Source organism: Ovis canadensis, chromosome 1 (genome assembly GCF_042477335.2).
Source record: "Ovis canadensis isolate MfBH-ARS-UI-01 breed Bighorn chromosome 1, ARS-UI_OviCan_v2, whole genome shotgun sequence".
Lineage (NCBI taxonomy): Eukaryota > Metazoa > Chordata > Mammalia > Artiodactyla > Bovidae > Ovis > Ovis canadensis.
Window position 1 is genome coordinate 55,205,165 of NC_091245.1, and position 26,553 is coordinate 55,231,717.

Consider the following 26,553-nt stretch of genomic DNA (forward strand, 5'->3'; position numbering starts at 1 on the left):
CCTGCTATTGTTTCTACCAGGCAGTGTAATGTCTTTTAAAAATTATCTATAAATCCTACAAATATTTATCTGCTTGATTTTGAATTTTTTTTTTTGTTCAACCAAAAACTATGAAAGATATATGGGTCCTACTGGTTTGTAATTTACACCTTAAAAAACAAAAGCTAATAAACTTATTTTGCTACAATTTTTTTTATCCTCAAAGCTCAGAACAGAGTAAACTGTCAGCAAAGGATAGTTTGCTTATATTTTAAGCAATAATGTTAACATTAGTACTATTCAAATTTTCACAGACTTTCAAAATGAAAGCTCAGAATATTGAAATGACACTTTAAAAACTATTTTAAGTGGTTTTGTTCATACTAAATTTAAAAAATCAATATTTTATTCTGAATCTATAAAGAGGTCAAAATTTAATTTGATTTTTTTTTAACTAGGTGACAAGGGTTAACTGACCATTTATTCTCCAGGATTACTACTGACAGTATCAACAAGCCACACAATTTTATTTAATTTCACCAGGATAAAAAGACTTCCCGCTGATCAATTAATTCAGCTAAAATGATCAGTCCTTATAATCTCATGAGATTGCACAAATTTTCATCATGCCGTTTTGTATTACTATTTTAAATTGCACAAATAACATGTTAACGTATGCTCACTGGCAGGGAATTCGTTTTTGCTGAAAAGGGTAAGGGAGATCATGAGTAATGAAATCAATCAAAATTATTGATACCTAATAATGTAAGGCATTATTCTTGAGATAACATATGTTACCTAATCCTAACTAGGAAGCAACAGAGTTGGAATTTAGATTTAGGTCTGATTATCAAATTGTAGTAATCAAACAGTGAGGTGATGAAGGCTGTATTAATACTGGAGCAGTGAAAATAGTGAAGTACTTAACATATAAGAACAAATTTGAAAGTAACATTAACAAATTGTGATAATCTGTTAAAATCAGGAGATACAGAAGAAGAATGAACCGTAAATAACTCTAAAACTTGAGAAGCTATGACAATGAAGACTAGGTTTTGTTAGTTATACAGGAAGAAATATCTAATAGGTAACTCTATATATAATAGAATGGCTCAGGTAAGAGAACAGAACTAGAGCTGTTTGTTATTTTTATCTCAGATGCATAGATTACTCAAACCTTGGTTAATGACACTGTCATTCATGCATGACCTACTTTTATTGGGCAATTATTATTAATAATATAGTAAGCACTCACAGATCTACTAAATGACCAAAGTTAAGTACTTGTTAATAATTACATGGAATCATGTCCACCTCCCTCCTATCATATTTTCTCCTGCCACAAAAGAAAACTTTAGCCCCAGATGGCTTCACTGGGAAGTTCTAGCAAATATTTAAGGAAAAACTAATACCAATTCTGCATGAAACATAAAGAAATGGAGGAAATTTCTTAGGGAAAATTAAAGAAAAGGAAATACTTCTCAACTCATTCTATGAGAGCAGTATTACTCTGTTAACAAAAACAGACATTATAAGAAAAAAAAATCTGCAGACCAATATGCTCTATAAACATGGATGCAAAACTTCTCAAAAGTTTTTATCAAATTATCAGTATGTTAAAGGATAATGCATGATGAATTTTATCCTGGGAATATAAAGTCTATTTAACATTTGAAAGCAAATTAATATAGTTCACCATAATGAAGATTAAGAAAATATAATTATCTCACAGACACAGAAATACTTAGGCCACCTGATGAAAAGAACCAACTGATTGGAAAAGACTCTGATGCAGGCAAAGATTGAGGGCAAGAGGAAAGGTGGGAAACAGAGGATGAGATGGTTGGATGGCATCACCGACTCAATGGACATAAGTTTAAGCAAACTCTCATAGTGAAGGATGAGGAAGCTTGGCGTGCTGCAGTTCATGGGACTGCAAAGAGTCAGACCTGACTTAGCAACTGAACAACAATAAAATGGGCAAAAGATTTAAATAGACACTTTCATAAAAGAATATTTACAGATAGAAAAGAGATATATAAAAAGATGTTCAATATCACTAGGTATCAGGGAATGTTAATTAATACCATAATATGATGTCACTGCATACACTTAGAATGTCTGAAATTAAGAAGACTATACCAAGTGTTGATAAAGATGCAGAGAAAGTATAGCTCTCATATTGGTGGGAAGATAAAATAGTACAGGCATTTAGAAAACAGTTTGGAAGTTCTTTAAAAAGTTGAACATACATTTACCATAAGGCCTAGCCATTATACTTCATTTATTTACCCAAGAGAAATAAAAAAGCGTATGTCCACACACAGACTTGTATGTGAATATTCATACCAGCTTTATTTGTAATAGTAATTGGAAACAACTTAAATGTTCATCCACAGATGAATGATTAACAGTGGTTAACTCTGTGATAGTCATACAATGGAATATTATTCAGTAATAAAAAGAAATGAACTTTTGATATATGCAATGACATGGATGAATCTCAAAATAATTATGCATGGTGAAAGAAGCTGAACAGTAGAGTACATGCTTGTATGATTCCACTAATCTACAAATGACAGAAAGCATTATTTGCCTAGGAATGGAGGTGGGAACAGCTAAAAGAAAAGGGAGGTTAAGGAGATCTGAGATACTTTTGGGTATAAGTATATATTCAGTTTTTTTCTTTCCTTTTTTTGGCTGTACTGTGTGGCTTCTGGGATCTCAGTTTCCTAACCAGTGATTGAACACAGGCCACGACAGCGAGAGTATTGAGTTCTAACCACTGGACCACCGGGGAATCCCTATATATATCTTGATTGTGCTGATAGTGTCCTGGGTATATACATATGTCAGAACTTATTGAACTGTGCACTTTCAAAAAATATAGCCTACTGTATGTCTATTATACCTTCGAATTTTTTAAAAATTAAAAATTTAAAGCTGATAGATTAAAATAAAATTCTAAAAAATATTCAATCAATACAGAAGTAGGCAGAAAAGGGGAATGGCATATGTACATACACACACATGCATATGCATTGTTAAAAGTTTGAAATTACATGAAATAAAAATGACAGAATTAAAGGAATAGACAATTCCATATAGGTTAAGAACTAGACCAAAACAAATTTTTTTTAGTAAAGACTTAGAAGATCCAAATAACGTGATCAACCACCTTGACCTCGTTGATAATTATAGACTAATACACATCCAGTAACAATATAAATTCTTTGCACAGGAACTCGATACATTCATTAAACTATTTTGGGTTATTAACTTACAAAGATTTTTTTAACACCATGAACCTTATACCTTCTATACCCTAAATCTTGGGGAAAGAACTGAGAGTTACTATAATTAATTATGTGCTTAGATTATGTCATTATTTTTTAATGGGTAATAAATGTGCTATTTCTCTTTATAAAAATATTTATATAGCACATTAAAAATTAAGTCATCAAAAATTCTTACTCAATACTAATATTTTTTTTCAGGTGCAAAAAATTACAAAGCTTCATAATCACCCCAAGACCACATAGAGCAAACATGAATGATATTTCCCAAAAGGCTGAGGTAAGCTTTTTAACTTACAAGTTAAAAAATGGGGGAATCATAGCGTTGACTGCACAACTGCTGGAAGGGCAACTGGTGGAAAGGTCATCCACAGAAGTTCATAGTAACATAGTGTCAAGATGTAAGACATAAGAAGAGATAAAATTCACAGGCTGGTCTCAGTATTTTCATTTGGATTCTTACCTAGGAAGCATGATTATAAAATTTTGTGTGTGATGATAAAGTGGATGTGATGGCTAGCATCTTGAGTAAATTTTAACATAATATACTGACAAATCTTAGAAGTTGTTTTTTCAGTATTAAAAAAAACCAGAATTGACATATACTCTTATGAGAAATCAATGACACCATAAGTAGAAAATAAAATAGAGGCTGTGTATGCCACAGATTAATCAATTTGCCATTATCACTAGGAGAAGGAGTTTGGTGTTCTGAGGTGATGAAGTTTTATTTACTGAAACTTCTTTCAGAGATCAGCGTAATTTTCAAAAAGATGAAAATAATTTGCTTTCCTGGTTTCAAAATGGAGGAAACCCGTTTCTCCAGTCTTTTAACAGATTCCTCCTTCTTTGGAAAGCTTGTTTGTCATTTGGGAATTTTCCCCTTAGAGCACATCCTACTTGGAATGATATAGCATTCTCATGTATTTTCAGTGTTGGCTTAAAGAAGTTCTAGATGGGCAGCATAGCAGTAGTAACAACAAAAATCACTGCTTGTGCACAAAGACCATGGCTCACCTCCACCACAAATGAGAAGCAAAGGCACTTCAATTTTCCTCATATTAGATACAGAAACAAGCAAGAAAATTAATATGTAAATTAGGCTTAAGCTTTTTGCTATGTTTTCAACTTATCTAACTTATTAAAATTAGACTGGGTATCTTTAAAGGGAGTAATGTAAAATCTGAATCTTTAGTAATGAAATAGGTCAGTAGAATACAGGTTGTTTTGAATTGGAATCCAGTCTTCAAAGTTTATATTTTTCCAGCGTTCAGCTTCAGTGGAACACATACAAAATGGGACTTCCTTGCAATATATTATTAACATTTTTACTCTCATATTTTCTGTAATATCATCTTTCATACTTAGATTTTAGAAGGTATCTAATCTGATTCTTATACAAATAAAGGTTTCAAACTCATTTCTACATTCTGTTTTGATAAGTATTTCTTATATTGCTTATTCTGATCTATCTTTACCTAATTTCTTCCTTTCTTATTTTTTTTAACTTTCTTCTCTTTATTTTCTTCTAATGAAGATTCTGCTTTCTTCATCTAAACCTATACCAAAAACCTATGTGCCAAAACTTGGCAAGGGTGATGTAAAGGATAAGTTTGAAGCCATGCAGAGAGCAAGGGAAGAAAGAAATCAAAGGAGATCTAGAGAAGAAAAGCAAAGAAGAAAAGAACAATATATTAGAGAGAGAGAATGGAACAGGAGAAAGCAGGAGGTTATTTTATTTTTTTTTATTTTATTCTTGTGCAAATATTCATTTTCATCATTTAAATTTACATTTTATTTATTATTCACATTAACCACATTTCATAGTAACTGTATTTAAAATATTTTCTGCATTTATAAGCTAATTTCAAACTCTGCATATACTATGATTTAGTCTGAAGTTTGGACATGTTCATGTTAATTTATTTACCCATCTAGATGAAAGAAATGCTTGCTTCTGATGATGAAGAAGAGGTATCTTCTAAAGTAGAAAAGGCTTATGTCCCAAAGCTAACAGGTAAGCCACTTGAGGGGTAAACTGTAAATAAAACTGCAAACAAAGAAACAAAACAAAATGTCAAACTTGTTTCGTATTTTCTTAGGAACTGTTAAAGGTAAATTTGCTGAAATGGAGAAACAAAGACAAGAGGAGCAAAGGAAGAGGACGGAGGAGGAACGAAAACGCCGAATTGAGCAGGATCTTTTAGAGAAGAGGAAGATACAACGTGAATTAGCAAGAAGGGCCGAGCAGGTATACAATAGATATTAAGTCAGTATTTGCTTCAGAAACTAATTGTACAGAGTAAAACTAACCAGTATGTTGCCTAATCAAAGTGTTTCATTATAACATAAACCTATTAAATAGTAGCTAGCATGAAAGTAAGGTCTTAAGCATAATATTAATATTGAATGCCTAGAAGGATAAGGGCAGAATGTGTCTATTTCAAGGTTGAGTACCAAGATGACTTTTGTTATATACTGTCCTATTCTGTCCACATTCCGTATTTTTCTTGACACATTAGAAAATTTTACAAAAATATAAGGCAAATTCACACATAAATTATCCAGATGTAACAAAATGCTGATCTTTTAATAGCAATCAAAAATACTTGCTGGTTATTATCAAGCACTAAGACTTAATTAGAATATCTTCCTACTCAATTATTTGTAACATGTAACAAAATTAAGTCACATTTTATTCAATCATGGTATTATTAGCAAGTTGGGGATGGTAGTAGGAGAGGGGAGATACTTGACAGTCATGTCCTTTACGTAGCCATTCCTGATGCCCATAGCCATGAAGAACAAACTAGAAGGAAGACATTATTACTATGATTTTATAGAATCTCTTAATGAACTTAAAATTCCCATATATTTTCTGCTCCAAAGATGAGAACTAAGAGGCTGGTAAAGATTTTAAAATACTCAAGAATCTGATCTAAGTTCCAGAAAAAGTTAATCTCTCAAAATGATTAATGGTTGTAATAACGTAGAAACTTGAAATTCTGATAGTCAAAATGAACATTTTATTAAGTAAGGAACTGATCAGTTCACAAAAATTTCTCTAATATATTGATATTTGTTTTATATTATAAATGATCTGTAGTCATAGAGTTGAAAAAAACACCAGAAGACAGTTATATTTCTTATGTGCTTTAACCTTGTCTACATTGTACGATCAAAAGAGATGATTAATATACTGATTTTAGTGAAACTAAACTAGTACAATAATGGTGTTTATCTCTCAGAGTTTTATTAAGGTTATATGAGTTAATAAATGGAAGCATTTAGGACAGTGCCTGGTATAAAGTAAGTGGGCTATAAATGAATATTTCATCTAAATAGTAGTACATATAAATAAAATATCATGAAACCAGTTTAGTTTTCCCTTATCAACATTTTAACAATTATCCTAACATAATGTTCGCAGTATATTGTCTCTTTCATAACCATTTTTATTGTGAGGTTATACTTGGCTCCTTTTTGCCTTTGCTTTAAGTGTCTATGCTTCTTTCAGTTCCTTCAACTTTTCTGAAAAAAAGTGACAGGGACTTCCCTGGCAGTCCAGTGATTAGGACTCAGCACTTTCTCTGCTGGGAGTCTAGGTTCAATCCTTGGTCAAGGAACTAAGATCCTATAAGCTGCACAGCATGGCCAAACAAACAAACAAAAAACCCCAAAACAAACAGAAAAATGACAAAGAAGGCAAAGCATATGCCATATTTGCATGTCAAGGAAATTTATTTACTCTGACTTTGCGGATAACCATTTTTATGGCCCAAGTAGCCATTTGTATGGTGGCAAATAATGATATATGCCAGATGAAATTATAGAAAAGAATTGGGATTTTCTATGTTTTATCACTTTGTATCTCTTTGTGTAAAGAGAGAATGGTATACTTTACCTCTGCCACCTCCAGTCATCAAAGATTAGGATTCATTTTGAAATGAAATTTCAAAAGGGAGCACAATTATTTAAAAATGAACATTTTAGGTTATATGTTAGAAATATAAAACATATCACTATATGTAATTATATTTATAATACAAATTATAAAAGAAGGTAATAAAATTATAGTAAAATATATAATTAAAATATATGGTGCTTGGCAGGAAATAATGAGTATACACGTGGGGTTAGTCTACTTCTTTTAAATCTTGTGTTCTTTTCCAAGAAGCACTGATTACACACTAGACTTTGAGACCCACTACAACCCCATGAACTGAATATGCAGGCAGTGGTTTCACAAAGAACTATGTATGTGTTGAAGAGGTGAATTTGAATCTGATGAAGACATAGGGTACTCAGAAAGAAATGGAAAAAAGCTAATCATGATAAAGAACCATTTTAGTAATCATAGATACTGTATGGCAAGAGAATCTTGGTTAATAAAAATTTTAGCCTATTGAATTATTTGAGAATATGTAGGTAGAGCAATATAAACTATTAATAGTAATTTCATTTTGTAAATATGGGAAATCTAATTTTAAAACCTAATTAAGTACATTTTCCACTCAAATCTAATAAAATTTAATCTGTCTTTGAATATAAGAAGTAAAGCATGATATAGGTAGTTAAGAAGAGTCTTAATGAAAAATCATCTTGTACAAGTCCTTTACTATGGATAGGATTTTTGAGTCAGACGAGTAGCTGAGTAATGTTTGAAATAATTACCAGTTCTGAGATTCTAGATTATTTCTGTTGTTCAGTCATGTCCAGCTCCTTGCAACCCCATGGACTGCAGCACACCAGGCTTCCCTGTCCTTCATCATCTCCTGGAGCTTGCTCAAACTCATGTCCATTGAGTTGGTAATGCCATCCAACTATCTCATCCTCTGCCGTCCCCTTCTTATTATGATGAATTAAAAATAGAAATATTTTGTATATAGCATGTTGGAATCAAATACCAATAAAATTTGGGGGAGATCTTAATTTTGTATAGTCTAGTTATCTTCTAGGGTATTTTGATGGACAAGGTTAACATCTATGAAAGTAGAAAAAGAGATGTTATTGGTGGGAGACTAAGCTGTTAAAGAGAAAAGGGAGCAAGGAAATTGATTTGGGAAGGGGCAAAAGGAGTTTTTTTTCCCCATGAATCAAAATAAAGAGTTGGGAAGCAACTCTTCCATGGTAGCTTCTGAAAACTAGCACTATAATCGAACTGAATGTTTCAGTTCTCTGTGAATATACTGAGACCATGAATGCTTAGGCAAATTCGTCTTTTTCCTTGTTTGTTGAAACCCAATGAAAAAAAAAAGTCTATCTTTTGTTGTTTTGATAATGGTTTAAAATGAGCAAAGAAGAAAGCAAAAAACAAACAAACAAAAACAAACCAAACAAAGGAAAACGCCTCCAAATATATTGGGTTGGCCAAAAAGTTCCTTCAGTTTCAAAGTATAAAGAAAAGACACATTTTTCATTTTCACCAAGAACTTTATTGAACAACCTATTCACTATTTCATTCCACTACATTTCTCAGGCAACTTCATAATTCCATCTTCTCAAAACTTTATATCTTTTTGATCAAACAACTATTCCAGGTACCTTTTACAGTCTTTCAGGGAACTGAAGTTTTTTCCATTATTGGAAATCTGAAGGTGCAACAGCTGGTGAATATGGTGGATGAATCAGAACTTCCTAGCCAAGCTGTAACAGTTTTTGCCTGGTCATCAAAAAAAACATGGAGTCTTGTGTTATCTTGATGGAAGATTATGCATTTTCTGTTGATTAATTCCAGATGGTTTTCATGGAGTGCTACTTTCAGTTGGTTTAATTGGGAGCAGTACTGTTGGAATTAATTGTTTGGTTTTCCAGAAGGAGCTTATGATAGAGGACTCTCTTCCAGTCCCACAATATATACAACATCACCTTCTTTGGAAGGAAGCCTGGCCTTTGGTGTGGTTGGTGGTGGTTCATTTTGCTTGCCCCATGAATCTCTTCCATTCCACATTATTGTACAGTATCCATTTTTCTTTGCTTGTCAAAATCTGTTTTTAAAATGAAGCATTTTCATTATGTTTAAGTAGAGAATCACATTCGGAAATATAATCAAGAAAATTTTGTTGTTGTTGCTTATGTGGAACCCAAACATCAAAGCAATTAACATAACCAAGCTGGTATAAATTATTTTCAGTGCTTGATTTGGATATTTTGAATATGTCAAATATCTCACTCGGGGTATAAGACTGATTGTTCTCAGTTAATGTCTTGATTTGATCACTATCAACTTTAACTGTCTACCTAACCATGGAGTATCATCCAGTAAGAAATCTCCAGCACAAAACTTTGACAACCACTTTTGACAGGTTCCATCAGTCAGCACCTTCTCCATGCACTGCACAAGACTTTTATGCATTTCAGTTGTGTTTTTACCTTTCTCGAAATAATAAAGCATTTTTTTCTTCCACCTTCAATATTAAAATGGCTGCACGAAATTCACCAATTTTGGTTAAGTTTTTTAAATGCACACAGATATGACAACTGTCACAATACAATCTAACAAAATTGTTTCAAAAGAAGTTAAAGGCAACTAAATGCTACTAGAGCCAGCTTACAGAAAAACCCAAATGAATTTTTTGGCCAACACAATAGTTTATTATCTACTACAAGCTAATAAAAATCTGAAAAGGTGGTAGCACCAAGAAAAAGAAATCTGGGGTTAAAAAATTTAAATTTTTTTCCCTATGCTCTCAATTTCTCACTTCTCACCATACCTCCTAGAACTTTTTATTGAGATTAACACAAATTGTAGAGTAATTATTATCACTCTTTTGAAGGGAAATAATTTTATAATTATTTTATTATAGATCTACTAAAATTTTTCATAGTATCATTTATCATTCAATAAAAGTTTCATCATTTACACAGCAAATCAGTATAATAGATAATTCCATAACAAAGCAAATTATTCTGAACAAAACTATTTAAAATAAATTATTAAATATACAATAGATTTATTTTAAAAAAACAATTTGTTCAGAATAATTTATTTTTCAAGAAATTTGATATCTTAATAAAATGAGTAATTTCTCCCTTGACAGAGACTGTAGAAAAGAGGGATGATGAGAGAACAGGGATTAAACCAGCATAGTATGAGCAAGGTACAGCTGAATTCCCTTAGCCTGAGTGAGGAACAGACTACTTCCAGATTCTTTCACTGGTGTTAGAAATCAAATTAAAACAATAAACAATTTGAATTTTTACTTTCTAAGGTTTTCATTTTCCCATTGTTTATGTTTCTTTTTCTGAGACTTCAAACACTGTGCTATTTAAATCATGTTTCTGTCATTTCTCACTCTGTTATGTGCATTAGCCTGCTAACCTTATTGGCCAAATGGAGCTCCCTTCTTTGGAATGAGGGCCTTTCCTATATAGATCTGGTCAAAATATACAATAAACAGTTATGATTGTTTTTCCTCCTAAACTAGACATGTGAAAGCCTATACCTTTCACTGCACTTTATTATTGTGTCAGTTATATTTTGGCCATATTATAAAATATAGTTATGATGGTTGCTAATGGTAGGTTTTCCTTTCATTGTGTCAGAGAATGGAGAAATGCTTCTGTACTTCAGTTTAAATTGCTTGTTTATCTAATAACTGTTGGTTGTAAGCTCACAGCCATATTGTAAGAACTTGGTCCGTTATTCAAATTCCAGAATTACAAAGGTAGGCTTTATTTTAATTTTTTCTTAATATACTGTTCCCAAGATATTGATATCAAAATGCAAAAAATAATAGAAGGTAAAGGACATAATTGGCTAATTTGGAGCAACACAAAAATACTTCCAAAATTCTAAATTTTGAAAATTTACCATAAATCACAACTAAATTACTTTTCAGTTATATGTTTAAAGCAAAACGCAGAAATCTGATGTAATGTAATGATATGAAATTCTTATTCAATAGATTGAGGACATAAACAATACGGAAACTGAATCAGCACCAGAGGTAAATGGACATTTCCTTTAATGAAACATTCACCTAAAATTATCTGGTTCACAAATAATCTTTCAATTAAAAAATTAAAAGAGTTTTATTATGAATATAGCAACAAGAAAAAGGACATAAATATTTTGCAAAGCAATGTCATACTTTTTCACTTTCAAACACTATAGCTTAGTGTTTTTGGAGAAAAGTATGTTTTTGCTCTCATGGTTCAAGTGGAGGCACAAGTCTGAGTTTGAAATACTCTGCCAAGACTATATATTTCTTGAACTGTTACTAACAGTTGAGACTGTTGAAAGCTAATGTTGAAAAACGCAGTTTTCTTTTCATCATTTGTCTTCTTTCCTCAGAGTTCCTGAAAGTTTGTTTTGGTTATTACATCCTAGCAGAGAGTACAGTATCTATTACCATGAAGGAATGTTCAACAACCACAACAGTTTTAGATCTCTTCTAATCTAACATACAAAGTTATAGATCAATCAATTTGATTGTGTGCCTAGAAGTACAGACAAATAAATTGGAAGCAGTTTTACTTCAGGGGCATGTGTTACAAATTATAATTCTTCACTTACTTTTTGAAAAAAGTTTGGAGGCAGTAATAGATGATGTAAAAGAACTAATTAAAATGAATTTCAAAAACAAGTTTAAGAATATGTGAATAGGACCAAATGCCAAAGTTTTGTCTATAATATAAATGTTTTCTAGATCACTTGGAAATACTGTTTCTTTTTTCCTCGCTAAATGTTGGTTTTATTAAGTATTTAAAAACTTACATGGAGAGAAAAGCCAAATGCAGAAAGCTTTCTTGTGTGTTTACACTGAATCTATCCACCATCAAATTGATTGAGAGTGTGCTCACATGCATATTACCTTTTGCGGGATGAGTGCATGATAGTGAAATTCAGATAATGTCACATGGTTTTATCTGAACACTGTATTAACACCATCTTCTAGGAAAAAGGATGCTTCTTGAACCTTGTCAGCAATGGATTTCAGTAAGATTAATTCATAATGTACAATGAATTCAGAGAAAGAGCTATTTAATAGAAATCTGTAAAAATTATTTTTATTCTTCATAGCATTGATAGCAATGTAATGAAATCCACCAACGATGTAAGTAATGTCCCATGGAATCTAAATTTTAACTTGGAAGAAATATGCTAATCACCTATTTTATAAATTAGGAAGGAGATGAGTCACTGCTTGTAACAGTGGTACCTGTCAAATCACACAAAACATCTGGAAAAATAAAAAAGAATTTTGAAGATATAGAAAAAGAACGAGAAGAGAAGGAAAGGGTCAAGTATGAAGAAGATAAAAAAATAAGATGTGAAGAACAACGCCGATCTCTCAAGGAAGCAAAGTGTCTTTCATTGGTCATGGTAATTTTTTTTAAGAACAAATAAAAAGTTAAGTTGAGTCAAATCATATCCTTTTATGATTAACGGGTAGGTTTTCATTATGTTTTCTTAGGATGATGAACCAGAAAGTGAGGCAAAAAAAGAATCACTTTCTTCTGGAAAACTGAAACTGACTTTTGAAGAATTGGAAAGACAAAGACAAGAAAACCGAAGGAAGCAAGCTGAGGAGGAAGCAAGAAAACGTTTAGAAGAAGAGAGGCGTGCTTTTGAAGAAGCAAGGCGGCAAATGGTAAAACAAACTGATATATATGTAACATTTATATATGTGGATTATAATACATAATTATAAAATACATAATTATATATAATGTATATTACAATATTATATAAATTATATTATATGTATAATATTATAAAAATGTTATCTGTAAAGCATTCAATATTAAGGGAGGTAGCTGGATTTGGAAAGGTTCATTGCTATAAATTTAAGGAGATCTTCTATGTAGAAGGGTCTGATTTTGAAACTGTATATATATTCCATATATAACATGCATCTATATTATGTTCTAGTTTTCATTTTGGGATATTTTATCTAATATTCTCCAAATTTGTATAAATTGTTGCAAACATACAAAATATTTATTCAGCAGAATAATTATTCAGCTCTTTGTTAGTTCAGCCTGCAGTGTGTTTAATAGCATGGTGCAGCACACTTTCAAGTCTAATCATAAGTATACACTTAGTGTCAATGTGTGTATACACACACACACACAGAGTGAACATATACGTGTGTATAAATGTATACAATCTAAGTGGTTAAGAACATGGACTTTGGAGCTGGACTGCCTGGATTCGTATATCTAACATTTATTAAATGTGTATCCATGGACAAGTTATTTAACCTCTCTATATCTTTCCTCATTTGTAAAATGGTGAAAATAATTGGGCCTACTTCTTAAATCATTAAATGAGTTAACACAGAAAGCAATTAGCATCTAGCATATAAGAAGTGCATTATTTTTTATTTATTTTTATTTTCTAATTTTTATTTTTTTGACCATGAAGTGGAGCTTGCAGGATCTTAGTTCCTTGACCAGGATTGAACCTGTGCACCCTGCAATGGAAGTGTAGAATCCTAACCACTGGACCACCAGGGAACTCCCAATAGCACTTTAAAATCATTAACTGCTATTATAGTAACAGATTTACCAACAAAAAATAAAACTGAAATAAGAAAACACTGATTCCAAATCTCATTGCAAGAACCGAAGAATGGAACATATATAATTTTTTAAGCTCTCAGACTTTCTTGATCAACTTTAAATAATGATGTTCTAAGGACTGTACCTCCAAAATTTTAATTTTCTAGATATTTTGTTTGAAAATGTTGTTACTTTTGGGCAGTTATAGTTGGATGTCTACACATTTTAGATATCACTGGTGGTCAATGTAGTGAAAAGACATAGTAATATCATTAGTTAATTAAATCATAAATTTCAATGAGTATCTAATTAATTTGTATTATCGGTTCAGTAGTTTTAATTATAAAATCATTAAATTTGAATTGTATATAAAATAGCTCCAGATATTTTACCCATTTAATTACCACAGTTCATAGTAAAAAAAAATCCATGAAAATAACAGAATGACTTTATTGTCTAAGAGACTGTGTGTGTATACTTGAATCTCAATGAAAGTACATACACACACTTTTAAATAACCCCTAATTTTTCCAGCTTAGATTTTTTGAATCATATTAGATTCATACTTTTGAATATTAGATTATTCTAGAATTAGAATATTAATCTAATATTAATTAGAATAGTAGATGAAATATTAGATTCATATTTTTTGAGTCATATAAGGCAGGAGATTTTGGTCCCCTATGTGAGGTGACTGAGTCTGTGCCTTTTGATTGATAATTCATTCCTGTCCTTGATGAATCTCAGTTCTTAATAATGAGTTGTTTGTTGGTTAGGTAAATGAAGAGGAGGAAAACCAAGACACAGAAAACATTTTTAAAGGGTACCGCCCTGGTAAACTCAAGCTCAGTTTTGAAGAAATAGAAAGACAAAGGAGAGAAGATGAAAAAAGGAAAGCAGAAGAAGATGCCAGAAGAAGAATAGAGGAAGAAAAGAAGGCATTTGCTGAGGCAAGGAGAAGCATGGTAAGACAGAATGTGAATACAGGTGGCCATTGGGATTCAGCTTTTTAGAGTATGTTAGGGGAAAGCATTCAACTGTGGGGAATACCCTATTATTTCTGGAAGTTGTGCCAAAAGTAGGGACAGCATATAAGTTTTTAAAAGTCTCCTATGGCATAATACCATCAGTTAACAATGTTTGCTTCAGTATCATGTTGAAAAGGTTAAATTGCTCTGCCTAGTATATATTATCTTCCGTCTCTGAGAAGGTGTGTTTTCTAGAACTAAGTATCTAAGCTAGGAGGGAGGGGGTTTCCTACCCCCACCTTCCCTTCCATTCTCTCCATTCTCTTCTCCCTAGCCGGATTTCCTCCTTCCCTTCCACACTCCTTCTTTCCTTCCCTCCTTTCTTTCCAAGTTCCATCCCATCAGGATACATTAAATGACCAAAGCCATTTAATCACAATTATTTAACTCTCCAAAATGCTTATCATCACTCTGGATATTGCTACCCAACTTAACTCTGCTATAAAATTATACTTCTTATACCATTTTAATGTTTGTAAATATACAATTATCTGACAAACTCTATTTTTAAGTACATTGACATGTGAATGCTGCACAACCTTCTTAAACATTTTCATTCGCTTCAGTCATATCATGACCTGGTTTTCTTCCTATGTCTGGGTGAGCTTCAGACACATATTCCAAGTGTTTTTTGGCCTCATTCCAATCCCAAAGAAAGGCAATGCCAAAGAATGCTCAAACTACCACACAACTGCACTCATCTCACACGCTAGCAGAGAAGGCAATGGCACCCCCATCCAGCACTCTTGCCTGGAAAATCCCATGGACGGAGGAGCCTGGTAGGCTGCAGTCCATGGGGTCGCTAAGAGTCGGATACCACTGAGTGACTTCACTTTTACTTTTCACTTTCATGCATTGGAGAAGGAAATGGCAACCCACTCGTGTTCTTGCCTGGAGAATCCCAGGGACAGGGGAACCTGGTGGGCTGCCATCTATGGGGTCGCACAGAGTCGGACACGACTGAAGCGACTTAGCAGCAGAAACAGCAGCACACGCTAGTAAAGTAATGCTCAAAAGTCTCTAAGCCAGGCTTCAGCGATACGTGAACTGTGAACTCCCAGATGTTCAAGCTGGTTTTAGAAAAGGCAGAGGAACCAGAGATCAAATTGCCAACATTCGCTGGATCATGGAAAAAGCAAGAGAGTTCCAGAAAAACATCATTATACACACAGATGCTTAAATCAGACCTGAGAACCTTAAGCAGTTCACCTCTCATTTGTGCCTCATATCCAATCACTCACTAAATCTCATTTCCTGTATATCACTATTAAAATTCCCCTATTTCCCACTGTTGTTTAGTTGCTATGTTATGTATGACTCATTGAGACTCTGGACTATAGCACACCAGCCTTCCCTACCCTTCACCATCTCCCAGAGTTTGCTTAGATTCATGTCCATTGAGTCAGTGATGCTATCTAACCATCTCATCCTCTGCCACCCTCTTCTCCTTTTGACTTCAATCTTTCCCAGCACTTCCTACTGTTACTACTATAATGCAGGTCACTGTTACCCCTTGCCTCAGGCCAACTCCTAATTAATTTGCTTTGTTGCCTATAATCTATTCTTTCCTATAAAGCCAGGAAAGAAAGAAAAAAAGAAAGAAAGTGAAGTCACTCAGTTGTGTCCAACTCATTGCAACCCCTGGACTGTAGCCTGCCAGGATCCTCCATCCATGGGATTTTCCAGGCAAGAATACTGGAGTGGGTTGCCATTTCCTTCTCCAGGAGATCTTCCTGACCCAGGAATTGAACCCAGGTCTCCCACACTGCAGGCACATTCTTTACCATCTGAGCCACCAGGGAAGCCCATAAAGCCAGGAGAATTCTCCTGATGAAACAATGGACAGAGGTTCATGACATTGCACAGGAGACAGGGATCAAGACCATCCCCAAGAAAAGGAAATGCAAAAAAGCAAAATGGCTGTCTGAGGAGGCCTTACAAATAGCTGTGAAAAGAAGAGAAGCAAAAAGCAAAGGAGAAAAGGAAAGATATACCCATCTGAATGCAGAGTTTCAAAGAATAGCGAGGAGGGATAAGAAAGCCTTCTTCAGTGATCAGTGCAAAGAAGTAGAGGAAAACAGTAGAATGGGAAAGACTAGAGATCGCTTCAAGAAAATTAGAGATACCAAGGAAACATTTCATGCAAAGATGGGCTCAATAAAGGACAGAAATGGTAGGGACCTAACAGAAGCAGAAGATATTAAGAAGAGGTGGCAAGAATACACAGAAGAACTGTACAAAAAAGATCTTCATGACCCAGATAATCATGATGATGTAATCACTCACCTAAAGCCAGACATCCTGGAATGTGAAGTTAAGTGGGCCTTAGGAAGCATCACTACAAACAAAGCTAGTGGAGGTGATGGAATTCCCGTTGAGCTATTTCAAAGCCTAAAAGATGATGCTGTGAAAGTGCTGCACTCAATATGCCTGCAAATTTCTAAAACTCAGCAGTGGCCACAAGACTGGAAAAAGTCAGTTTTCATTCCAATCCCAAAGAAAGGCAATGCCAAAGAATGCTCAAACTATTGCACAGTTGCACTCATCTTCAGTTCAGTTCAGTTCAGTTCAGTTCAGTTCAGTCGCTCAGTCGTGTCCGACTCTTTGCAACCCCATGAATTGCAGCACGCCAGGCCTCCCTGTCCATCACCAACTCTGGGAGTTCACTCAGGGAGTGCACTCATCTTACACACTAGTAAAGTAATACTCAAAATTCTCCAAGCCAGGCTTCAACGGCACATGAACCGTGAACTTCCAGATGTTCAAGCTGGATTTAGAAAAGGCAGAGGAACCAGAAATCAAATTGCCAACATCTGCTGGATCATCAAAAGAGCAAGAGAATTTCAGAGAAACATCTATTCTTGTCTTATTGATTATGCCAAAGCCTTTGACTGTGTGGATCACAATAAACTGGAAAATTCTGAAAGAGATGAGCATACCAGACCACCTGACCTGCCTCTTGAGAAATCTGTATGCAGGTCAGGAAGCAATAGTTAGAACTGGACATGGAACAACAGACTGGTTCCAAATCAGGAAAGGAGTACGTCAAGGCTGTATATTGTCACCCTGCTTATTTAACTTATATGCAGAGTATGTCATGTGAAATGCTGGGCTGGATGAAGCACAAGCTGGAATCAAGATTGCCAGGAGAAATATCAATAACCCCAGATATGCAGATGACAACACCCCTATGGCAGGGAAGAAGAACTAAAGAGCCTCTTGATGAAAGTAAAGAGGAGAGTGAAAAAGTTGGCTTAAAACTCAGCATTCTAAAAACTAAGATCATGGCATCAAGTCCCATCACTTCATGGCAGATAGATGGGGAAACAGGGGAAACAGCGGCAGACTTTATTTTTGGGGGCTCCAAAATCACTGCAGATGGTGACTGCAGCCATGAAATTAAAAGAAACTTACTCCTTGGCAGGACACTTATGACCAACCTAGACAGCTTATTAAAAACCAGAGATGTTACTTTGTCAGCAATGGTTTTTCCATTAGTCATGTATGGATGTGAAAGTTGGACTGTAAAGAAAGCTGAGCACCAAAGAATTGATGCTTTTGAACTGTGGTGTTGGAGAAGACTCTTCAGAGTCCCTTGGACTTCAAGGAGATCCACCCAGTCCATCCTAAAGCAAATCAGTCCTGAGTGTTCATTGGAAGGACTGATGTTGAAGCTGAAACTCCAGTACTTTGGCCACCTGATGAATAGAGCTGACTCATTTGAAAAGACCCTGTTGCTGTGAAAGATTGAAGGTGGGAGAAGATGGGACGACAGAGGATGAGATGGTTGGATGGCATCACCGACGCGATGGACATGAGTTGGTGTGAACTCTGGGAGTTGGTGATGGACAGGAGGCCTGGCGTGCTGCATGGGGTCGAAAAGAATTGGACACGACTGAGCAACTGAACTGAACTGTTCTTTAAAAGAAAATGTGAATTTGATTATGTTGCTACTTTGCGTAAAATTTTTCTACTTCCATTAAAGCAAAAATCCAAACACTACAATTTTAAAACAAATTTGTTTACAATCTTTTCTCGTTTCATTTCTTGATTCTTCGTTAATCTGCCATGTTTGTTCCAGACACACTAAATTTCTTTCCATTTCTTCACAATGCTATGCTCTGATCTCTGGAACTTCATAAATACTGTATGAAACACGTTATCCCTCTCCTTTCCCTGTGCTCTGCTCTCTCCTATTAATATATTCCATTTCCTCTGGAAGCCTTTCCTGATAGTACAAGTTCCAGAAAGGGTTCCTTTCATGTACTCTTACAGCATTTTGTGTTCCCCCAGCGTAGCAGTAGTGCTGTATTCTTGTTGCTTGTGACTGCCTTCCTCACTCAGTGAGGCTGAGACCACACTAAGTACATGGCACGATGCATTCTAGTGTAACAAACATCCTAAAATGCTTGTGGAATAGGTGATATTAAAACTTTTATGTATATTACTAGGTAATCCTTGATTCACAAATGGTTTCTACACAGAAACCCTATAAACATTGTGAAAGCACCCCTACAAAATTGTGAAAGCACTTAATTTTTAGAGAACAAGCTGGTTCAGAAGCGCTAGCTGAGAAGTAGCTGTGAAGATTAAGAAATCTAGTCCTGGCCTGGGGCAGATTTTTAGGCCAAAACTCTCTTTTATCATGATGTACTAGTGAGAAAAGTGCAAAAAGTGCAGGGAAGGAAAATGTCATTAAACCAAAACTCTAGTTTCCTAGAGACATTTCTATATTAGGAACAAGAAACTTTTTCCTTTGTTTATGTGGTTTTCTTATCTAGGACCAAGTATTGTCATTTCATTGTTTTTGTTCAGTCACCCAAGTCGTGTCCGACTGTGTGACCCCATGGACTGCAGCACGCCAGGTCTCCCTGTCCCATCTCCAGGAGTTTGCCCAAGTTCATGGTCACTGCATCAGTGATGCCATCCAGCCATCTCATCCTCTGATGCCCTCTTCTCCTTCTGCCCTCAATCTTTCCCAGCATCAGGGACTTTTCCAGTGAGTCATCTGTTTGGATCAGATGACCAAAATCCTGGAGCTTCAGCTTCAGCATCATTCCATATTATAGCTCAAGTAGCTCATATATTATTAAAAAATTTGGGGGGTAATATGTAGATTGTAAAACTATGTAAACATTGTTTCTGAGTTGAACTGGTTTTGTGGTAAAGCCTGTCATTTATAAAACTTGGAACAAATAAATAATTACCATTTGTTTTTTCTTATTCAAGTGTCTAGTTCAACCACAGGGACATAATTTAAATGAGAGGTTTATGTATGTACTTTCAGGGAATAGAATTAGGTAATTTCTTGTCATGCAAAGTGTATTGCAAGTCAATGACTTAAAAGCAGAGTTTTTATTTGCAGTTTAGAGACTGCCGGAATACAATGATACTGTAATAATAAAACTGCTATTTGGGAGCTTACCGTGGTGTCAGGCACACTGCAGTGTTTCGAAACTTTATGTGATTCTCATGACAATTCAATGAAAGTTGTCGCAGAGAAGGAAACTAAGATCTAAAGAGGCTATGTAACTTGTCCACGGTTGCAACTAAATTGCAACTAAATGGCAGTTAGACATGTAATTTATAAAATTACGAAAAGGTAGTTATTTATAATGTTGTTAGACTTCTAAAGTTTTGGATCTTACCTTTTCCATATAGTATTTGTATTGACTTTGGACAAGTTACTTTTTATTGCCTTAGTTTCCTCATCTATTAAATGGGGATATTAATAACACCTACTTCATATGGTTACAGAAAAATAAGTCAATACATGTAAAGTGCTTAGGCAGTTGTAAGTATTAACTATTATTTATTTTTAATTAGCCTGACAGGAAATAAATCAGTATAATAAATCACAGCATTAAGTGATTATTGCCTGATTATGAAGGGATCATAATGATAACTCATTCAGTTAAAACCATGATTTAACTGAAACGCTCTATTTTAATTACCAGAATTGAGGTTCATTTTACTTTTTAAAAAATTTTATTTGACTGTGCCAAGAGCTAGTTAGGGCATGTGAGATCTTTGCTCTTTGTTGTAGCATGTGTGATTTTAGTTATGGCATGTGGGTCTAGTTCCCTGACCATGAATCAAACCTAGGTAGGCCCCCCACATTGGGAGCACGGAGTCCCAGCCACAGGACCACCAGGGAAGTCCAGAGGTTCATTTTTAATCCAATTAAAAAGTTTCCCCAATATTAGAACATCTTTTAAACTTTTTAAATGAAAATTTTTGTTGTTGCTAGAGCATCTCAATGTCTAATTCAAATTGTGTGCTCCGTCTTTCAGTTGTGTCCGACTCTTTGTGATGCTGTGGACTGTAGCCTGCCAGGCTCCTCTGTCCATAGGAGTCTCCAGGCAAGAATACTGGAGTGAGTTGCCATCTCCTCCTCCAGGGGTCTTCCCCATCCAGGGGACTGAACCCTCATCTCTTGCATCTCCTGCACTGGCAGGTGGATTCTTTTACCACTGTGCCACTGGGAAGCCCCTAATTCAGATTACTCATAGTAAAAGTCAGAGTATTTATTTGTATTCATTGGAATGGAGACTAGATGGTCACCATTTTCTCTGTTACTACAAAATACTTTAGTCTTATGTTTTCTAATAATTATACCTTGTTTGTTTTATATTTTTAAAGAGAATTTTTGGTTTTTAGTTCAATGTGAAATCTTTCTATTCAAGAGATATTCCCTTTTTAGTATGTATAATTCTGGCAAAAGTGATAAAAGAATTATTTTAAATAGGTAGTAGATGATGACACCCCAGAGATATATAAAACAATCTCTCAAGAATCTCTTATACCGGGAAAACTGGAAATTAATTTTGAAGAATTATTAAAACAAAAAATGGAAGAAGAAAGACGACGAACAGAGGAGGAGCGGAAACATAAACTAGAGATGGAAAAACAGGAATTTGAACAACTGAGACAAGAAATGGGAGAGGTAAGATTTTAAGAAATATCCATTTATATCCCACAAATATTTATTAATCTAAGTATTTCACATACATTACCTTATAATAACTTTCTATTATTCACATAAAGGACACTCCTATGAGGCAGTTGGATAAGTTTTAGCATAGTTGAGTGTACCTTTCCAGCCTGCTATAACTGTACTCCTGCTTGCTAGTTTGAAGAATATAGAATTCCAAGTGACTGAGATATTACATCAATACTTAAGTAAATACTTCTTCCTATATACCTCACAGTTGTGTGTGATTACACCATGATTGAGAACTGTTGTTCCAGAGTGCTTAATATACCCATTTATACTTATTTTCCTTGAAACAGAATTAAACTGATCATCACAATAAGAAAAACCTACAAGAGTACCATGGATGCTAATAGGAACATCAGTTTGGCAAGTCTTTGAATCATTTTACAGGCATACTCCATTTCATTGTGCTTCACTTGATTGCACTTTACAGATACTGTGTTTTTTAACAAATTACGCCTGGCAGCCCTGCATGGAGCAAGTCAGTGGACCCATTTTTCCAACATTTGCTCACTTTGTGTCTCTGTATAACATTTTGGTACTTCTCGCAATATTTCAGACTTTTTCATTATTATTATACATGTTGTAGTGGTGTGTGATCAGTGACCTTTGTTGTTACTATTGTAATTGTTTGGGCTACCACAAACTGCACCCATATCAGATGATGAACTTAATCGGTAAATGTATTATGTTCTGACTGTGCCACTTACTGGCTTCCCCTCTCCTTGGGTCTATTTCATTACACAAAAGTACTGAAAGTAGGCCAATTAATGGCCTCTAAGTATTCAAGTGAGAGTCTCATGACTTTCACTTTATGCTTGGTTGATAAGTGACTTGTCTCACTTTAAAAGCTAGAAATGATTAAGCTTAGTGAGGAATGCATGTTGAAAGCTGAGATAGGCTGAAATCTAGACCTCTTGTGCCAAATGGTTAACCAAGATGTGAATGCAAAGGAAAAATTATTGCAGAAAATTAAAAGTGCTACTCCAGTGAACACATGAATGACAGCAAAGTTGAACAGCCTTACTGTCATGGAGAAAGTTTTAGTGGTCTGGATAAAAGGCCAAATGAACCACAACATTCCTTTAAGCCAAAGCCTAATCCAGGGCAAAGCCCTAACTCTCTTCAATTCTATGAAGAGTGACAGATGAAGAAACTGAAGACGAAAAGTCTGAAACTAGTAGAAGTTGGTTCTTGAAGTTTAAGGAAAGAAACCATCTCCATAACATAACAAGTGCAAGGTGAATCAGCAAGTGCTGTTGTAGAGGCTGCAGCAAGTTATCCAGAAGATCAAAGATAATTAATGAAGGTGGCTACACTAAAAATTAGATTTTCAATATAGGCAAACAGGCTTATATTGGAAGAGGATGCCATCTAGGACTTCCTTAGCTAGAGAGGAGAAGTCATTGCCTGGCTTTGAAGCTTCAAAGGACAGGCTGACTCTCTTGTTAGGGGCTAAAATAGCTGGTGACTTTAAGTTGAAACCAGCACTCATTTACCATTCTGAAAATCCTAGGACCCTTAAGAATTATGCTGAATCTACTCTTCGTATGCCCTATAAATGGAACAATGAAGCCTAGATGATAGCACACCTGTTGACAACATTGTTTACTGAATATTAAGCCCGTTGTTAAGACCTACTGCTCAGAAAAAAAGATTCCTTTTAAAATATTATTGCTCATTGACAGTGCACCTGGTCATGGAGATGTGTGATGATATTGTTGTTTTCATGCCTACTGGCACAACATCCATTCTGCAGCCCATAGGCCAAGCAGTAATTTCTACTTTCAAGTCTTATTGTTGAAGAAATAAATTTTGTAAGGCTTCAGCTACCATGATGATCTTTTCTTTTCTTTTTTATAGTTCTGTGTATTCTTGCCACCTCTTAATATCTTCTGCTTCTGTTATGTCCATAGCATTTCTGTCCTTTATTGTGCTCATCTTTGCATGAAATGTTCCTTGCTATCTTTAATTTTCTTGAAGCGATCTCTAGTCTTTCTCATTCTATTGTTTTCCTCTACTTCTTTGCATTGATTATTGAGGAAGGCTTTCTTACCTCTCCTTGCTATTCTTTGGAACTCTACATTCAAATAGGTGTGTCTTACCTTTTCTCCTTTGCCCTCTGTGTCTCTTCTTTTCTCAGTAAGGCCTTGTCAGACAACCAATTTGTCTTTCTGCATTTCGCTTTCTTGGGGATGGTCTTGATCCCTGCCTCCTGTACAGTGTCACAAACCTCCATCCATAGTTTTTCAGGCACTCTATCAGATCTAATCCCTTGAATCAATTTGTTACTTCCACTGTATAATCGTAAGGGATTTGATTTAGGTCATATCTGAATGGTCTAATGGTTTTCCCTACTTTCTTCAGTTTAAGTCTGAATTTGGCAATAGGGAGTTCATGTTCTGAGCCACAGTCAGATCCCAGTCTTGTTTTTGCTGACTGTATAGAGCTTCTCCATCTTTGGCTGCAAAGAACATAATCAATCTGATTTCAGTATTGACCATCTGGTGATGTCCATGTGTAGAGTCTTCTCTTGTGTTGTTGGAAGAGGGTGTTTGCAATGACCAGTGTGTTCTCTTGGCAAAACTCTGTTAGCCTTTGACCTGCTTTGTTTTGTATAAAAAATATCTTCATGACCCAGATAATCACAATGGGGTGATCACTCACCTAGAGCCAGACATCCTGGAATGTGAAGTCAAGCGGGCCTTAGGAAGCATCACTACAAACAAAGCTAGTGGAGGTGATGGAATTCCAGTTGAGCCATTTCAAATCCTAAAAGATGATGCTGTGAAAGTGCTGCTCTCAATATGCCAGCAAATCTGGAAAACTCAGCAGTCACCACAGGACTGGAAAAGGTCAATTTTCATTCCAATCCCAAAGAAAGGCAATGCAAAAGAATGTTCAAACTACCACACAATTGCACTTATCTCACACGCTAGTAAAGTAATGCTCAAAATTCTCCAAGCCAGGCTTCAACAGTATGTGAACCGTGAACTTCCAGATGTTCAAGCTGGATTTAGAAAAGGCAGAGGAACCAGAGATCAAATTGCCAACATTTGCTGGATCATCAAAAAAGCAAGATAATTCCAGAAAAACATCTACTTCTGCTTTATTGACTATGCTAAAGCCTTTGACTGTGTGGATCACAATAAACTGGAAAATTCTAAAAGAGATGGGAATACCAGACCACCTGACCTGTCTCCTGAGAAATCTGTATGCAGGTCAGGAAGCAATAGTTAGAACTGGACATGGAACAACAGACTGGTTCCAAATCAGGAAAGGAGTACGTCAAGGCTATATATTGTCACCCTGCTTATTTAACTTATATGCAGAGTACATCATGAGAAATGCTGGGCTGGATGAAGCATAGCTGGAATCAAGTTTGCCGGGAAAAATATCAATAACCTCAGATATGCAGATGACAACACCCTTATGGCAGAAAGGGAAGAACTAAAGAGCCTCTTGATGAAAGTGCAAGAGGAGAGTGAAAAAGTTGAGTTAGAACTCAACATTCAGTAAACAAAGATCATGGTATCCGGTTCCATCAATTCATGGCAAATAGATGGGGAAACAGTGTCAGACTTTATTTTTTGGGCTCCAAAATCACTTCAGATGGTGACTGCAGCCATGAAATTAAAAGGCTTTTGCTCCTTGGAAGGAAAGCTATGACCAACCTAGACAGCATATTAAAAAGCAGAGACATTACTTTACCAACTAAGGTCCATCGAGTCAAAGCTATGGTGTTTCCAGTAGTCGTGTATGGATGTGAGATGTGGAGTATAAAGAAAGCTGAGTGCCAAAGAATTGATGCTTTTGATCTGTGGTGTTGGAGAAGACTCTTGAGAGTCCCGTGGACTGCAAGGAGATGCATCAAGTCAGTCCTAAAGGAAATCAGTCCTGAATATTATTTGGAAGGACTGATGCTGAAGCTGAAACTCCAGTACTTTGGCCACCTGATGTGAAGAACTGACTCATTGGAAAAGACCCTGATGCTGGGAAAGATTGGAAGGCAGGAGGAGAAGGGTGACAACAGAGGATGAGATGGTTGAATGGCATCACCAACGCGACGGACATGAGTTTGAGTAGGTTCCGGGAGTTGGTGACAGACAGGGAAGCCTGGCGTGCTGTAGCCCATGGGGTTGCAGAGTCGGACAAGACTGAGCTGAACTGAGCTCATGGTGATTGCTCCAATGAATATGGACAAAACCAATTGAAAATCTTCTGAAAAGGATTCAACATTCCAGGTGCCATTACGAATATTCATGATTCGTGGGAAGAAAGAAGTCAAAACATCAAATTCAAAAGAGTTTAGGAAAAGTTGATTTCAACTCCATGGATGACTCTGAGGGGTTCAAGATCAGTGAAGGAAGTGACTGCAGATGTGGAAACAGCAAGGGAACACGAATTAGAAGTGGTCTCTGAGGATAGGAATGAATTGCTGAAATCTCATGATGAAACTTTAATGAATGAGGAGTTGCTTCATATGGGTGAGCAAAGAAAGTGGTTTCTTTAGATGGAAGCTACTCCTGGTGAAGGTGCTGTGAAAATTGTTAAAATGACGACAAAGGGTTTAGAATACTGAATAAACTTAGTTGATAAAGTACTAGCAGTTTTTAGATTGACTCAAATTTTGAAAAACATTCTACTGTGGGCAAAATGATATCAAAGAGCATTGTAAGCTAGAGACACGATTTACAAAAGAAACAGTCAATTGTTGCAGCACACTTCATTGTTGTCTTATTTT

At 35.2% G+C, this 26,553-nt stretch overlaps 1 protein-coding gene across 6 annotated transcripts in view; it reads left to right on the plus strand.

The window, feature by feature from the left end:
* The window catches only part of NEXN (nexilin F-actin binding protein), a 53,725-nt gene that overhangs the window by 18,650 nt on the left and 8,522 nt on the right, over positions 1 to 26,553 (plus strand). For 2 of the 6 annotated variants that reach the window (XM_069595475.1, XM_069595483.1), the window contains exons 2-10: positions 3,477 to 3,555; positions 4,813 to 5,004; positions 5,214 to 5,292; positions 5,378 to 5,526; positions 11,183 to 11,224; positions 12,406 to 12,603; positions 12,695 to 12,871; positions 14,561 to 14,749; positions 21,561 to 21,758. In XM_069595475.1, coding sequence (XP_069451576.1) covers positions 3,529 to 3,555; positions 4,813 to 5,004; positions 5,214 to 5,292; positions 5,378 to 5,526; positions 11,183 to 11,224; positions 12,406 to 12,603; positions 12,695 to 12,871; positions 14,561 to 14,749; positions 21,561 to 21,758 — 1,251 coding nt within the window. In that variant the 5' untranslated portion in view covers positions 3,477 to 3,528. The remainder of the gene's footprint in view (positions 1 to 3,476; positions 3,556 to 4,812; positions 5,005 to 5,213; positions 5,293 to 5,377; positions 5,527 to 11,182; positions 11,225 to 12,405; positions 12,604 to 12,694; positions 12,872 to 14,560; positions 14,750 to 21,560; positions 21,759 to 26,553) is intronic. The other 4 variants (XM_069595500.1, XM_069595509.1, XM_069595489.1 and 1 more) reach the window with 3 other exon arrangements.